Source organism: Podarcis muralis, chromosome 3 (genome assembly GCF_964188315.1).
Source record: "Podarcis muralis chromosome 3, rPodMur119.hap1.1, whole genome shotgun sequence".
NCBI lineage: Eukaryota > Metazoa > Chordata > Lepidosauria > Squamata > Lacertidae > Podarcis > Podarcis muralis.
In genome coordinates this window covers 32451609-32469091 of record NC_135657.1, presented here as the reverse complement: position 1 = coordinate 32469091, position 17483 = coordinate 32451609, and the positions used below count along the sequence as shown (strand labels likewise).

The 17483-nt window shown below is 47.7% G+C and overlaps 1 protein-coding gene across 1 annotated transcript in view; it reads right to left on the bottom strand.

Moving 5' to 3' along the window:
* CAPN14 (calpain 14) overlaps window positions 1-17483 on the bottom strand; it is a 48863-nt gene that overhangs the window by 21946 nt on the left and 9434 nt on the right. The window contains exons 2-11 of the mRNA XM_077925632.1: window positions 14675-15026; window positions 14038-14107; window positions 13097-13218; window positions 11527-11663; window positions 10573-10754; window positions 8268-8323; window positions 5651-5736; window positions 3952-4026; window positions 1126-1289; window positions 851-1014 (exon numbers count right to left, since the gene is read on the bottom strand). Of these exons, the coding sequence (XP_077781758.1) occupies window positions 851-1014; window positions 1126-1289; window positions 3952-4026; window positions 5651-5736; window positions 8268-8323; window positions 10573-10754; window positions 11527-11663; window positions 13097-13218; window positions 14038-14107; window positions 14675-14920 (1302 nt within the window). The 5' untranslated portion in view covers window positions 14921-15026. The remainder of the gene's footprint in view (window positions 1-850; window positions 1015-1125; window positions 1290-3951; window positions 4027-5650; window positions 5737-8267; window positions 8324-10572; window positions 10755-11526; window positions 11664-13096; window positions 13219-14037; window positions 14108-14674; window positions 15027-17483) is intronic.

Below are 17483 nucleotides of genomic sequence, written 5' to 3'. Positions count from 1 at the left end.
AGGTTAGGGGGCGCAAATCCACGGGTTAGGGGGCGCAAATTACTTGCCTTGCCCCGGGTGCTGACAACCCACGCTACGCCACTGGCAGAAATCCTGACTTGCTTCAGCAGCTACACTTGATGATATTCCTAGACCAGCCTTTCTCAGCATTGGTTCCCCAGATGTTGGCGGACTACAATGCCCATCATCCCTGATTAGCTAGGGATGATGGGAGTGGTAGTCCAACAACATCTGGGGGCCCAAGGTTGAGTAAGGCTGTTCTAGACACCTATCTATTGAAGGTAGAGGAGTGGAGAACCTGTGGTCCTCCAGATGTGCTTGGTCTCCAACTTCCATCAGACCCAGTCAGCTTGGCCAACACTCAGGAGTGATGGAACCTGTAATAGTCCAATACCATGTGTAGGGCCACAGGTTCCTCACAGGGGAGTCTTGAAGCAGAAGAGAGCCTTGCTCAGAACTAGGATGGAGGGCATCATTTGCGCCTACATGGGATGTTGACTTGCCCAGTTCTTTTCCCTGTTTTCTACTTCTGATTCACAGCCTCCCTTGGTAGGTCAGGGTCCCTCTCTGTTCGCATTAAGCAAAAGAAATCTGTACCTGCTAGAAAGAAACTTCTTATTTTCTTGCAAGGGGCTTTGGAGAAACAGCTTAGGGCAGGCGTATTCAATGCCGTGCCCTCCAGATTTTGCTACACTACAACTCCCATCATTCCCTGACCGTCAGCCGTGCTTTCTGGGGGTGATGGGAGATGGAGTCCAATGACATCTAGAGGGCACCACACATTGGCTGCCCCAGCTTAGAACAATTTAACCCAACAGTTTCAGCAGGAAAGCAACAAGATTCCACCAACCTTATAGACGGAGAGGCCTATGTGAAGATGAGGCATCCGATTCCGGTGATGGTCGTTGCGCTTTTGGATCAGAGACACCAACACGCTGCAGGAGTAACGGGACGTTTTGCTCCCGTTGCCTTGCAGAACTCTCAGCAAGTACTGGGGATTCCTCCAAAATGCAGCTGGAGGTGAGAGATGCAAACATGTGAGCCTCTAGCTCAGAAGAGCAGGTGCTTAGCTCATTATGCCAGCAAATTATTTTCAAAAGCAGCGTTCCCCAAGGGGCACCTCACCGTTGTGCGCCTTCATCCTGCCCCCCGCTGTGCTTCCTTTGACCCATTTGCCGACCTGCGTTGAGCACGTCCACTTCTTCCCTAATTCCTTACTCAGGAGATCAGGAGTCAGTTTACAGATCATCAGGCCCACAAAATGGGTTTTAAAATCTTGCAGAGACATCCTGTGAGAAAAGAACAACAACAAAGACACGGAATCAAATGTCCATCCTGGCTTAGGACTGACATTGAAGCTAATGCATCTTCTGTTTTTCTTTAAGGCTTAAGGCTGCTGTCAGGTTTTCTGTCCCAAGTTGAATCCCTGGCAACTCCAGATAATGTTCCTGTCTGAAATACTGGGGAGCCATTGGTCGTTCTGAGCTAGATGGCACATGATCTGACACAGTATCAGGCAGCTTCCTTGTTTCCTAGCTCCTGTTCTTCAGAATAGAGGTGGCAAAGCTCAGGACCAGAGGCCAAATGTGGCCCCTGAGGTCTATCTGGCCCTCTGGACTCTTCACAAGCCACACCCCTTCTCCTCAAGGCCTCACCACTCACTAGCTCCGCTTGTCCTTCCCGTTTGGCCTAGCCTGTGTCCTTGAACTCTGATAGTGCCTCCTGCTTGTCTGGTGGAGGGGGGTGTGTGAGCATACATAGAAAGCAGCCGACTGTAAAACCCACACTCATTGCTCCACCCACTTTTTCCTCTGGCTCCACCCACCCTCAGCATGTGACCCAGAAGGGAATGTAGCCCTTTATCTCAGAAAGGCTCTCCAGTGCTGCTTTCAAAATTAAATCCCTGACTGTAGAACGGATGCGTTTTGCCTCTGACGTGCACCCATTTCTCATCATGCGCATACAGGTCCGCAGGTTCCCATTTCTCACACTGGATTTGCCGAAGCGTGTGACTGCTGACAACACATTATAGGACAAGAGCGCTTGCAGAGGATACATGTTTTGCCTTGGCTTACGTTTAGTAATTACCAATAAGCAGCAGCACTATGAGGAGGAGAAGCAGACAAGACAACCGCAAATAATTCTTAGCAGAGAGGTTTTTTGGGAGCCCAAAAAGAGGAGGAATGGCACTGTGTGTTAACACTGTCACCTAGTGGCAAAATGGTGTAACATGAGAAACTGGATCACTTGTATCCTCCTTTGATGTGCGGTTGTGGGTGTGCACATGTGCTCATTTGGGAAAATGTGGATTTTCAGACTTCACAATGCAGCCTTTTAAACAAAGCTTAATCTCACTTTTGAGGGAGTTTTAAAATCGGAATAGGTTGAAGCAACACAAGTCCAACTGCATTCTATACCAGGCAGGGTTGGAGAAGAAATTAAATTCAAGTTGCAGTCCCAGGCGGAATGATCAAATTCACACTTTCCGAAACAATATGTGAAGCGAAACACTGCTATCCCTCAAAACTTGCACTTATCTGAATTTTGCGACGTACTTCTGCAACCAATGTTTACAAAAATGTATACATATCAGGGGGGGAAGTGTGCATTCAAGAACGATGATATTGGTGAAAATAACATACAAAAATGTGTTACGTTAGGGAAAACGGCATGCAAAAATGTGTACGTTTCGAATAAAACAGTAGCGCTGCACTCACTCACACACAAACACACCCTTTGTTATTATCGTTCCCTCCCTCTATTTCAGTTGCACAGGATGCGATTGTCATTGCTTATGTAGCCAAAACACCTAAGTATATTGGCAGAACTTGGGAGCTTAAGAACCCTGGTCCCCAGAAAAGAAAACGCAGTGAGGACCAAGAGTGTTCAGTGTCCAGGAAATGCTGAATAACTGCTAGGATATAAAAAGAAGAATATCAGAGTGGGGAGAGAATCCTGAAGAGGGAGCACTCTATGCTGCAACATTGTGTTGCAGGCCCGACTTGTATTACAAAAAGCCGCTCACTAGAGGTATACCTATTTAAAATATCACAGCAAACTGGACTCATTAGAGACAATGCCATATAGCCAGATGGAGTGTCTATGTTTGAAGGGATTAGGGCATACCTCCAATATTAAGGTGCTGGTGATAAATGATGCAGGGCGGCCATCATCATTAGAAGTTGTGCTTGTGAGCAACAACTAACTGGCCAATTCCGGGGGGAAAGAATGCTTCCCTTTTCAAAAGGCAAGTGTTTTAGCTGCAAAGGAGTGAATGCGCTGGCAGTGAACATAAGAACTTGAGAAAAGTCCTGTTGGATCAGTTCAAAGGCCTGGCTAGTCCAGCATCTTCCCAGATGCCATTGGGAATCTCACAAGCGGAACTCAACCCACCTGCAATTCCCAGAAACTGGTGTGAATGTGGCATGCCACCTCTTTTTTCCCTCAGCAAGCAGAAATTAAGGTTTTTAAGAAGTATTTTTCCAGTCCTAAATACACGACAGAGAAGAAAATCTCATCGATATCCACAGTGGTCTCTTTAAGCTTAAAACTATGCCATATGGATATCTGACCTACTAACAGGGGAGAGGCAGGGAGGGTCATGGGCAGTGCTTTTTTCTATAAAAAATGTTTAGGGGTATTCTCATTTTCACTCAAGAAAATCACCATTTTATAGTTCAAATTGGGAAAAATAAATACAGTAAATGGACAAAAGGCTGCCATCGGGGGTAGCAACAGAACTGACGATTCACTGTGCTAGAGAAGAAACTAATTGTTTTTTTAAAAAATTATTTCTTCTCCCGTTTGATTCACAAAATGTTTAGGGATATGCATATCCCTGCATACCCCTAGGAAAAAAAGCACTGGTCATGGGACAATTTGCTGAGCAGTCATTCTATAGGCACTGGGAGCAGAGGGGAGAGAAGCAACGAGGTAATTTCATTAAAGTACCAGAATTCTCCATCATCATCATTCTTCCGCAGCAAAATCTTCTCCTTTGGGCTGAGCTGCTCCCATTTCCCAGAGCTAAAGGGACAGGAAGAAAAGAGCTTTGTTTAAAACAGGAACCCACTCGGCTTTGTTGCAGAATAGGCCAGTGTTCTGCCTTGCCTGCCTCGGTCCTGTATACCTGAAGGAGCGTCTCCACCCCCATCGTTCAGCCCGGACACTGAGATCCAGCGCCGAGGGCCTTCTGGCGGTTCCCTCATTGCAAGAAGTGAGGCTACAGGGAACCAGACAGAGGGCCCTCTCGGTAGTGGCGCCTGCCCTGTGGAACGCCCTCCCATCAGATGTCAAAGAGATAAATAATTACCTGACATTCAGAAGACATCTTAAGGCAGCCCTGTTCAGGGAAGTTTTTAATATGTAACGCTGTACTGTTTTTAACACTGTTTGGGAGCCGCCCAGAGTGGCTGGGGAAACTCGGCCGGATGGGCGGGGTATAAATAATAAATTATTATTATTATTATTATTATTATTATTATTATTATTATTATTATTATTATCATCATCATCATCATCATGGGCATTTATTTAATATTACAGTCACCAATATCAGGGACTAGAGATGCAGTGGGGAGAAGAAATTACCCAGCCGTTGGTCAGGGATGGACCTCACCATCAGAGGAAGGGGTGTGTGGTGTGGGTGGTTCGCCCTGAGAGGGGTGACAAGATGCCTGGTGGCACTCTGCACGGGGTCTGCAGTGCGCCCGAGCCACGCGTCTCTCCTGGGAGTGACTCAGTGGCTTGGGCACCCGCAGGCTCCATGCTGCCACAAACGGTCTGCCCACCGCCTCCCCCCCCCCCCCCAGCCATAGGGCGGCTGAGTGGGAGGAGGCAGGCAGACTCTTCAGAGGCCCCACAAAGCGTCCTGCCCCAGCTCACCCCACCCTGCTGGCAGGTGGCCCCACCCCTGGGCGCAGGGCACGCGTGCCACCCCAGGCGCCCAATCCGCTTGCTCCGCCTCTGCACAACGCTTTCTTCTCCCCTGCGTTTTTTTCCAGTTTTATTTTGCTGACGCTGCAATCATCAACATCAGCAACCATTTTGCAGCCTCCAGAATGCCCTGGACTTGGCACCCTTCTTGCAGGAGAGGGGGTGCAAACTGTGACCGCCACCCCCAAAAATAATGATGCTAGAGAATGTGGGAAGATGTCTTATACGGCGTCAGATCCTTGGTCTATCTAGCTCAGTTTACCTTACCTTACCCATCTAGCTCAATACTGCTCACAGAGAACGGCAGTGGTTCCCCAGGATTTCAGGCAAGGAACATTTCCAGTCCTACCTGTAGATGCCGAAATTTGAACCTTTGACCTTCTGCATGCAAAGCGGGCACCCTACTACCAAGCTATGGTGCTTCCCTTCAATAGTCAGGATTTTTTTTTGTATAGTTTTAACTCATTTTTTATTGAATTGAATTGAGCCTCCTGTACAAGTCTTACAGGCAACTGTAATTAAGTGGTAAATAAATTGTCGAAATAAAATAAATAAGCTCAACTCTGTCCACTTGGCTTGCCCTTCTCAGTGTGACAGCACCATATTCACATTTCATGCAGTTGTTGGGATCAGTATCTGCCTGCAGGTGGCACTGTGGGTTCATCTCTATAAACCATAACCTCTTCTTTTTTTCTTTTTTTGCTCAGAAACGCACCTGTCACTCCAATCTCCTTTCCATTCAACTTTTCCCCAGGGATTTCTCAGTCTCACTAAATTCTCGGGTCCATGTTTGCAAGTCACCTATACAGAAACAACAAACAGATTGCCTTAACTGGGGTTACAACCTCCTTTCCCAGCTGCTCTGGTGACATATAAAAACATTGCAGGTACAATTTAAGGAGCCAATTTTGGCCTATGAGGTGCTCAGCAACCTGGTCCCTCCAAGCAGCGGTGTAGCGTGGGTTGTCAGCACCCGGGGCAAGGCAACTAATTTGCGCCCCCTAACCCGGGGCAAAGCAAGTAATTTGCGCCCCCTAACCCGTGGATTTGCGCCCCCTAACCCTACAAATCTATGCCTATGAATGATGGTCCCTCTCTCTCTCTCTTTCTCATATTCCAATTGATTCCCATTTCCGCCGATCGATCCCCGAAGCTCTCACCCAGCGAAATTCGTGCGTAATTACGCTTCGCCATCCCTAATCCTGCCGCTTCCACCGGGAAAGCATGACGGTGCGTTTCTCCTCTCCAAACTTTCCCCGGCCCTTTGCCAGCCGGCGCAGCCCTTTTGGCTACGAGCTCCCCTCCTTCTCTGCCCGCTTCCAACCCCACCTCCCCGTCCAGCCTCCCTACCTCCTGAAAAAAGGCGACGGCGCCGAGCAGGACACCCCCGTGGCCATCGGAGAGAGGCGGGGCCGAGGGAGGCAAGCCAATGGGCGAGGCGGGGGTAGGTGGCCACGGGGGCAGGCGCTGCCGCAGTCCTCGGGTGGGCAAGGTAGGAGCAGGCGGAGGCTGGCCGGCCGCTCTGACAATAGGGGCGGGCCGAGGGCACAACGGGGCTGGGCCCTCTGGACTCGCGCCCCCCCCAGGATGTTGCGCCCGGTGCGGCCGGCACCCCTGGCACCCCCCACGCTACGCCACTGCCTCCAAGACAGTGCCTATTCCTCTGACCTTTGGTCAGAATCACACTGACAAAAGGAACATAGGGAGATGCCTTGCTCAAAAAATCCCAGTGACCGTTCTCAGTGGAGATGCACTGGAGAGAAAATAGAACAATTGCCAGGGAGTCAAAGAGAACTCCCCTAATACTACTTTCTGGACTGGACCATGCAGGTAGTAAAGGTACCACTGCAATACAGTGCCTCCAATGCCTATTCCATACAGGCAATCCATGAGGGTACCATAGCCAAGGCTATCAAAAGCTGCTGAGAGATTGAGTAATAAAAAGATGGTCCTACTCCCTCTGCCCCTCTCCCGAAAGAGCTCAAACAGGGCGCCCAAGGTGAAACAATATATGCTGGACATTTCAAACTACCAACGTGGAGTGAAAAATCGACACTGTGCAACAAAACAACACAAAACTCAATGCTACGCAACAGAATGATTGCTAATGCACACGGCCAGACTCATTCCTCTGGGGCGGCTTGCTTAACGGGGGGGGGGGAGTATTTAACAATGGTCAGGGATGATGGGCATTACAGTTCAACAGCGCATGGGGGCCACAAGTTCCCCACCCCTGCCGTAAAAAGAACATTGGTTTGTACATGATTGATAATTCAAAGCAGGGGATTTTATCAGCATTTCCCCAACTGGGGTTAAACAGACAAGTGGCAAGAGTTAAAAGGTGCGTAGACCAGGGACAGGTCACCTTCTGATGCATTTTATGGAAGAAAACACTGAACTCCTCAACCTTCCCCTTTCCACAGACCTGCTTTCAGCTTTAAACCCGGCTCCGCTTAGCATGCACATGTGAGCCTCTCTGTCAGCAGAGCCTCATGAATCAATTACAGCCTTTGATTTACACATGGGCCCAGCTATTATCCTCTATGTTTTATTCATGCCATTAAAAGGAAGCACAGCTCGTGGAGAAAGAAACCATTCTGATGCGCTCATCATCTTCAATAAGGCCTGATAATATTTAATGCAAGGGCAGAAGTGTATGTCAAATGTACCCGACAGCCCTGCTTTTGTCCAAGGTACTATGAGACTGTGGATCAGCCTGCCCCAACCTGGTGCCCTCCAGATGTTGAGAGCTGGAGGCCAAATCGTCTAGAGGGCTGGCTGGGGAAGGCTGATCTAAAATCAGTGGCATTCATGTTCAGATAGAGCAGCTGCACCATTCAGACTTTCTCCCCGCTCACCCTGAGCTGTCACCTCCGCCATATACCTGCTACTCTTGAGGACCGAGAACCACCCTTGTGGTTAGGGTGGTCCTGTGTCCTACTTTACAGTGCCCAGTTTGAAGGGCTATCAGAGGGTGCCACAAGGCTCAGGGGCTTCCAGACCCATCCAGGGTGCCATCGTTCAATTTCACCTGTAGCTGCAAAATGTTACGGGCAGTGCTTGTTTTTGAAAAAATATGTTTAGGAGTACTCTCATTTTTCTACTCATATTAAAATACTGCCCCTCGATGAGGCCAAACTTCGATTCACAAAATGTTTAGGGGTATGGCTTCCCCTGCGTACCCTCAGAAAAAAAGGACATGTTACGGGCATTGCCTTGGCATGAAGCAGTGGGAGAATAGGCTTCAACCTAAAATAATGTTGTTGTTGTTGTTGACGATGACGACGATTATAAAACCATAGCTGATACTACAAAAAAAAGGTGGAACTTACTTTTCGAATGCCAGTCACAGTGTAGGCATGGCCAGACACTAATCCATTTGACAGGACTCTTCTTTTCTGGAGAGAAGGGCATAAAAACATTTAGCTATGATGTAAACCAGGAAGCGCCAACCCTGTTGGGCCCATTTGCAAAACACTGCAGAAATTTGGTCACATCTCTAGTCTCTGATACAGTGGTACCTCGGGTTAAGTACTTAATTTGTTCCGGAGGTCCATTCTTAACCTGAAACTGTTCTTAACCTGAAGCACCAATTTAGCTAATGGGGCCTCCCGCTGCTGCCACGCTGCTGGAGAACGATTTCTGTTCTCATCCTGAAGCAAAGTTCTTAGTCAGAGGTACTATTTCTGGGTTAGCGGAGTCTGTAACCTGAAGTGTATGTAACCTGAAGCGTATGTAACCCGAGGTACCACTGTATTATGGTGACCATTATTGGTGACCATTTTTATGCTACTCAATATATGAAGAAAGAGAGAGAGAGAGAGCGCGCAGAAAACTAAAGTGACAACAGGGGTAGTTTCCATTGGGCTTACTGTAAATGCCACTCACAGTTTGCACTAAACACCTCAGCAAACTTCCTGCTTTGTGCATTTTGACATTAGGGGGTGACTCACCTTCCATATAAAGAAAAGTATTCAGGAAAGAAAAACTACAGATTATCGAGTTGAGGCACAGAAATAGAGGTTTGCTATGGAGAGACACTTCCTTTTGTCAACATGAAAAACTCAGGGTCAAAAGGGAAGCTGCATATTTAAGTGAAATAGCTTTAGGTGCTTCTGCAAGACATATTCTCGAAAGCAAATATATATCATCTTATGTGGGACTGCCCAATGCTGAAAGCTTTTGGGGAGTCTGTTTTAGTAGACTCATCAAAATATTTCTAGAGACCAGTAGTGATATTGGAGTACGTTCAGTATACTAAATGGCAATCCATCTGTTAACAGCAGTGAAACTGATGATACACCAGAATCAGAAATGCCCTTCTCCACCTTCCATTGATTTGCTGCTAAGTATGGTGTAACATATGGCGTGTATGATGGAACTGATCATATGATAGAACTGGCTAATTGAATTAGGTTAAGAGAAGGCGTACAAAAAAATGGTTGCAAAAGAGAGTTTGTGTATACTATATTAGAACAATAGCAATTAAGATTCGGTAGAGCCACTTTCTATACTAGGGGGGATTTACCATATTTTCCCATGTATAAGACTAGGTTATTTTATTAAAATATTGTGCTAAAAACCTGGGGTCGTCTTATACACGGATAGTGGAGAGGTGGGACGGGGGATTGGTGGCTGCCGCAAGCAGGATATTGTTTGTGGCGTTTTTGCGGGTGATTGGTGGGTGCTGCAAGGTCCACTGGCTATTGGCTGCTGCGGCAATTGGATGGGCGATTGGTGCTTGCTTTTGGCAAGCGATTGGTGGCTTCACCGATGTGCGTTTGATTGGCTGTTGCCTTCCTGCAAGAGAGCGATTTTTGGCAACCCCCCTAAAAGCCCAACAAGTCTGGGCAATCTCCCCCCATTTTCTCTATTTAGAGTCCCCAAAAGAGGGGGTGTCTTATACATGGGGGCGTCTTATACAAGGAAAATACACAGTAGTAATGTGTATAGGAGGGAATTATTTCTCGGAAAGGGCCAAATCTGTTTCCCATTTTGATATCAACAACATGAAACCCAGCATAGTACATTGATTTTGGCCCAGGACAGATGGGTTCGTATCCCTGCTTGGCATAGAAGCTCACTGGGTAAACTCTAGGTTGGATTAATATAATGTGTTATACATGCGGCTGACCATCTTGCCCCAGTCAGCAACTGAGCTGCTGATATTTTCACGGGCTGCAGTTTCTGAGGTACAGTGGTACCTCGAGTTACATATGCTTCAGGTTACATACGCTTCAGGTTACAGACTCCGCTAACCCTGAAATAGTGCTTCAGGTTAAGAACTTTGCTTCAGGATGAGAACAGAAATCATGTTCCGGTGGCGCGGCGGCAGCAGGAAGCCCCATTATCTAAAGTGGTGCTTCAGGTTAAGAACAGTTTCAGGTTAAGAACGGACCTCCAGAACGAATTAAGTACTTAACCCGAGGTACCACTGTACCTCAGAAACTGCAGCCGGTGGAAATATCAGCAGCTCAGTTGCTGCCTGGGGCAAGATGGTCCGAACCTTTAATACCGATCTTGGTGTAACTGTATTAACCACCAAATAGTTTCTGGGCCCAATTCAGAGTAATGGTTTTGATTTATAAAAGCCTTATGTGGCTCCAGCACCTCAGAATCACCTCTCCCCACATAAACTGACCTGGGCTGGCTGTGTCTGGCAACCCATCAGAGATCTGCTGTAGTTTGCTCTTGTCATGATATCCCAGAGGTCAGGCGGAGCTTCAGACAGCTTGATCGTCATAGTAACTCCACCTGTGAAGTCCACCAGAGCTTCTGACACTTGCCCAATCTGCAGGTCTTCATAAGAGCCACACAGCCTGTCAATAAAAATATGCCAAGCATTATAGATATATGACACTCTATTGATTATTGCAATAGGGCAGAGATGGGGAACCTTAGACCCAGGGGCCAAGTACGGCCCTCCACGCCCCCTATGCGGCCCTCTTTGAGTGTTTATGCCTGGATGGAATGCATCCTTGAATACTGGCCATGCTTGCTGCTTATGTGGATGGAAGATAGAGAGGGTGGGTGGGTGGGTGTGGAAACTAGCCTACTGTACAAAGGTAAAATTCACATTACTTGTTCCGCCCACTTTTCATGCTGGCCCCGCCCACCTTTATGCCTGTGGCCCTTGGGAGGCTGCCCAGAGGGGAATGCAGTCCTCCAGTTGGAAAAGGTTGCCCATCCCTACAATCAAGTTACGAAGGGATGAGACAAGGAGGAACAGGTCATACACACACACACACACACACACACACACACACACACACACAGAGTCAAGCCTCAGGTTAAATGTTCTTCAGGTTGAGCGTTTTCAGGTTACGCTCCGCGGTGACCCAGAAATAATGGAGTGCATTACTCCTGGGTTTCGCCACTTGCGCATGCGCAGATGCTCAAAATGACGTCACACGCATGCGCGGAAGCAGCGAATCGCAACCAGCGCACATGCAGACGCGCAGTCACAGGTTGCGTTCGCTTCAGAATGCAAAGGGGCTCCGGAACGGATCCCGTTTGCATCCAGAGGTACCACTGTATATGGACCCCATTTCATAGCGAGATTCAATGTGGAATGCAGGAAGGCCCACTTACTTGGCATAAGCCTTTTCCAGAAGAGCTCCCCAGTACAGGTTCTTATAAACGGAACTGAGAAAAACAAGCTGTCCGGCTTCATTCACTGGCAGTCGGTCATCGACTACCACATCAACCCATTCGCCAAAATGCCAGAACTGGGAAAGAAAAGAGGGCATGAATCTTCTTCAGCAGGTGATCACGTTTCTAAGAGGCCATTCTTAAAGAGAGGACTGAAGCCATGACTCAGCTATAGCCCTGACATGCCTTCACGCTTAGTCATCATCGACCCATCAGCTGGTGCTTTAGGAAAACATGAGGAGATTTTTCTGACTTACAGTGGTTAATTCGTTCCGCAAGTCTCTTCGTCTTGCGAGTTTTTCGTCTTGCGATGCACGGTTTCCCATAGGAATTCATTGAAAATCAATTAATGCGTTCCTATGGAAACCGCCTTCAGACCAGGTCCGGGGACAGTCTGTCCCCTGACCTCTTCTGAAGGCTGGGGGGTGGGGGACAAGGGCTTTTCTTCCCACCCCCAGCATTTTAAAAAACCCCGGGACAGCGGAGGACTTCTCCGCTGTCCGGGGCGATTTAAAAGCCCCTGGGAAGGCAGGCAGGGGGGACAAAGACTTTTGCCCCCCGCCAGCCTTCAGAAGAGGTCCAGGACCTCTTCTGAAGGCGGGCGGGGGGCGAAAGTCTTTGCTCCCCCCCGCCTGCCTTCAAAAGCCGTCCGGGACAGCGGAGAAACGCGCTGCGTTTCTCCGCTCTCCCGGGAAGGCAGGCGGGGGGAACAAAGACTTTTGCCCCCCGCCGGCCTTCAGAAGGTGTTCCCGCCCCGCCGCCCGGCTTCGGAGGAGCCTTCCGAAGCCGGGCGGCGACGGGAGGAGGCGTTCCTGCCCCGCCGCCCGGCTTCGGAGCATCGTTCCGAAGCCGGGCGGCGGGAGGAGGCGTTCCCGTCCTGCCGCCCGGCTTCGGAGCATCATTCCGAAGCCGGGCGGCGGGAGGAGGTGTTCCCGCCCCGCCGTCCGGCTTCGGAGGAGGTCCGAGGACAGTCCCGGAGGAGGTCCGCTGTCCCAGAGATTTCCCTATGGGCTGTCGTCTTGCGAAGCAAGCCCATAGGGAAATTCGTTTTGTGAAGCGCCTCCAAAACGGAAAACCCTTTCGTCTAGCGGGTTTTCCGTCTTGCGAGGCGTTCATCTTGCGGGGCACCACTGTACTGCTTCAGCGTGATAGATGGATGACTGAGAGAAGTAGACCAGAGACAAAAAGAGCAAAACAAGAGCAGAAGAGCTTGGATCATACAAGCCCCAGCTGCGCCACCAGGGCATGGGTTTGGAAACGTGGCAAGGGCATCGGCTTCAAACAGGAGCACTGAGCTTCATAGAATGGCCACAATGGATAGCTCAAATTCAAACACAAGGCGCTGCATCTCACAAAGGTGGTTTTTGCCTTTGAATGCTCAGAATACCCATGAAAGTGATTACACAACCCGAATTGGACAGCATGGGTTGGATCCTGCTTGAAAACAGCGAAACCTGAAAGCACCTTAGGAGACCTTTGCCGTATCAGCTTTGCCGAGGGTGATGCTTACCTTGAAATGGAATATCCCAGCATACTTCTTCCTCTCAAAGCTTTGGTTCGTGGGCACGACCCGAGACAAGATATCTGGGTGAAATGATAACGCTTCCACGGCAGCCAGAAACCAGCAGTCCTCTATTCAAAACACGACAACATAAAATAACTGCATGTAAACAGCATTATTAACATCATCATTAGCATTTATTCATCTTTTTTAATTTCATAAGGAGTGACCCAAAGCAACTTACATAGCTATGCAAACATTAAAAGCAAGTATAAAACCGGAATAAAATACAAACCTATTTCAGAGGACTTAAGCAATGTAAGTTTGAATACTTATTAACTATATCGTTAGCATGTAACTGGATAATTTAGAACAGGCTTGTTTTGGTGCCTGCCTTATTATGTAGACCTGATTTCACATTCAAGGGTGATTTTGCCACTTCTTTATTGAACTTAAAATTAGATTAGGGAGCAAACCTTCCATGAAACAGAGCACTTTGGAATTATGTGCCAGTACCTAAAATTTTATTCTGCCGCCGCACAATTTCCATCCATGCAAATATCCGTGTTGAAATGTTTGGCCTGGAACCCAACAGGGCATGAGTGAAGGGTTTTTTCCTTAAATTCATTTTATTCCATCATGCGTAAAATATAAACAAAAAACAACAAATGTAGAAATTGTATTGTTGGATTAGCTCTGCTGGTTCTGTCTAGCTGCTTATGGATTGAGGTGTGATGTTCAATCTGGTGTCTCAGGTAGGAGGGCTGGGGGAGGGGTCTGTCTGAGAAGGGGCAATGTTGTACAAAATACAGCAGAAAACCCGAGAAGTAATCCAGTGCATATTTGTTTGGAAGCAGATCTTCTTGTGTTCAATGGGGTTTACTCCCTAGTAAGAGGGTTTAGTATTCCAGAAGATACTCGTGCACCAAAGGACAGACAATGGTCCTTACCTATCACTCCTTGGCACAGATCAAGCCTTTTTTTGTTCGAAGTGTAAAACACTGGGGTCCTATGCAGTTCCTGAAAGGTTAAAAGAAAATAGCAGTCTTATAAGGAAATGCCAAGCCAGAAGGTTTCATACATTCATGCCATACCCCTCAACCTTCCCAATTTGAGCTGGTTGTCCCAGAATTACAGAAGCCATCCCGGCTTCTGGTTGGATGCCAAAATGTCCCATATTTTTTGTCCAGTGCCCTTGCATGAGTCAGTTGCCTTCCATGAGAGCTCAGGACCAAAAACCGAGCATCCCAATTTTGAACAGCGGTACGCCATTCAATGGAAAACAAGGCCTATGAAACCACTGTGAGAATAACACCCTGTGGCCTAATGGCAGTTTTGTACAAAGTGCTCCCTTTGTGTGCAAAGTAGGGATGTCAGAGAATTCCAACAGAAACAAGAGCAGAAATTGCTACTGTTTGCTTACCCATCCCTGTGTGTCTTAGGTGTTGTCAAGTGCAGCCTGATTCACGCTTTCTATGCACAAAGCATATGTTCTACCCATGAGCCATAGGCCATCCATCCAATCCCTCTGAGAATGTGGCGTGCAGCTCTCCAAACCAACCCTTTTCGGAAATTTCCATCACTTACCAGTGGTCTTTTCCACAGCAACCTCTGAGGTAGTTTCTGGAGCAATGTTCCCTTTCCAATGGACCTAATATCGGCTGGGAAGAACTCGTCCTCAAACAGGCATCCTTTCTTGAAGCATTCCTCCAGCAAAGTTTGGTAATTCTGCTGGCTAAGACTGCTGGGCTTCTGAGCAGCTCCCATTTCGCACGTAGGCCACTGACGACGACTCTTCTTCCTCCATGGGTGCAGGAAAGGCAAAAGAGCCATGGCAGAGGTGGACAGGGGAACCTGACAGGATTTGTCCCTACAGGGACTGGGATATTTCGTTCTAGCTTCCTCCTGAAGATGAAAGTCTTCCTCAATGCAATGTGCACTTATGGGAAATAATGTAAAAAGTCAGCAAGTGAATTAAAAATGTACAGGATAGCACATTAATGATTAAACTAAGTTATTTTTCGATGATACGTCTTAGAAGCTAGCTGGATTTGCAGAAAGATGAACTTAATTCATAAGTATACAGAACCAGTGAGTGGTTTAGCAGTGTAAGCTATCCTCATAGGAATAATCATAAGAATATTAAGATAAAAATAAGAACAGCTAAAAACACTGCTGGGGTCGGGAAGCAACCATTAAAAAACAATTAAACACTGATATAATTAACTCTCTCTCTCTCTCATCTGCTAAAAAAACATACAGATAATTACAATAAAAATAGCACAGCACCAGCCTTTTCATTAAAACCAGTCAGTTCTCCAAAGCCTGTTGGTATAAGAAAGTCTTTGCCTGCCAGCAGAACAACAGCAAGTAGGGAACCAGTCTATCTTCTCTAGGGAGGGAGTTCCAAATTGTGGGAGCCGCCACCGAGAAGGCCCTCTCCCATGTCCCCCCCCCCCCCCCCCGTGATGGTGGCGGGTCTGAGAGAAGGGCCCCCCGTGAAGATCTCAAAACACAGACAGTTTCATATGAGTGAATATGGGTTTTCAGATCGCTTGGACATAAGCCATCGCTTTATAGGTTATAAACAACACTTTGGCGGAAACTAGCTAGCAGAGCTGTTATAACCAGCTGACTCTAACCAGCCCTGGTCAACAATCTGGCTGCTGCTCTTTGAGCCAGTGAAAATTTCTGAGCACTTTTCAAAAGCGGCTCCACGTAGAGTACATTGCAGTAATCCACATGGGATGTAACTGTGTCACTGTGGACAAATCAGACATCTGAATGGCCCATCTAGTCCAGCATCGTGTTCTCATAGTGGCCAACCAGATGCCTGTGGGAAACCTGCAAGTAGGACCTGATCCTACCCCCCTCCTTTGGCTTCTAACAACTGGTATTCAGAAGCATTACTTCCTCTGACCGTGGAGGCGGAGCAGAGCCATCATGGCCTGAACTGCAAACTGTCTCTTTTCAACCATCCCAACCTAGGTATGAAATTTAAAAAGCAAGAGGTATATTTACTTTCCAGAGAACAAAGCAGTGCAGCATAGTAGTTAAGAGTGTTGGACTAGGGACTCAGCTAGATTGGTAAAGAAAAAGTGTTTTATATGCATTGTATATGACTTGCCGATCAGAAGGTCGGCGGTTCGAATCCCCGCAACGGGGTGAGCTCCTGTTGCTCAGTCCCTGCTCCTGCCAACCTAGTAGTTCGAGAGCATGTTAAAGTGCAAGTAGATAAATAGGTACTGCTCCGGCGGGAAGGTAAACAGTGTTTCTGTGCGCTGCTCTGGTTCGCCAGAAGCAGCTTAGTTATGCTGGCCACATGACCTGGAACCTGTTTGCGGACAAAGGCCGGCTCCCTCAGCCAATAAAGCGAGATGAGCGCCGCAACCCCAGAGTCAGCCACGACTGGACCTAATGGTCAGGGGTCCCTTTACCTTTTTAAGATGGCGTTTCTGTGCACTGCTCTGGTTCGCCAGAAGCGGCTTAGTCCTGCTGGCCACATGACCCAGAAGCTGTACGCCGGCTCCCTCGGCCAATAAAGCGAGATGAGTGCCACAACCCCAGAGACATCCACGACTGGACCTAACGGTCAGGGGTCTCTCTACCTTTTTACATGCGATATAACACCGTGACACCAGATGGCACTGTCGAGTCCCGTCTTTCCCAACCGGATTTCCCTGTATGAGTTTACAGCACATTTAACCGAAACGCTTCTTTGATGTGTCTAGATCCAGCCTAGGACAGGGGGGAGACCTCAGTTCAAGTTCTTACTCAGCCCACAGCATGATCTTGGGCCTGTCACCATCGCCTACCCTGCTAGGTTGTTGTAAGGATAAATTACCCGCCCATGTCCTGCCAGGGAAATAAGTACCTCCAATGATGTTGAACATTAATAAAATAAGGATATCCTGAAGAAAATTCTAGGCTGTACAAGGAGTACTTTTAAACTGCTGGCTGGCAGGTGCTGCTGAGATCACGTTTGGTTAAATCATAGGTATTACTAGCCCAGTTCCCAACCCACCCCACAATTATATTGCAGTGAGCAGAACAAGCTAACGGCCCTAAACTGGCAGGAGCCTATAGAGGTCAGTTTGGGGAGGGAGTGTGGCTGTTACTGAGTAAAGGGCATCTGTACAACAAGCAAAAACTTGCACACAAATCAAGAACATCCCCACAAAAATTACAGTTCTGTAAATCATAAATAAATAGAAAGTGACTGCTAATCCTTAAAAAGATTCAACTTTTCCATAAAATATAGCCAAGAAGTTGAATCTTTTTAAGGAAAAGCAAAGTGAAGAAGACCAGTGCTTTTATTTATTAAGCATGCGTTCTACTTTAGCTGCTGGATGTTATAATACTTAGTTCCAAACACCCACCGGCGTCCCCAAACTCT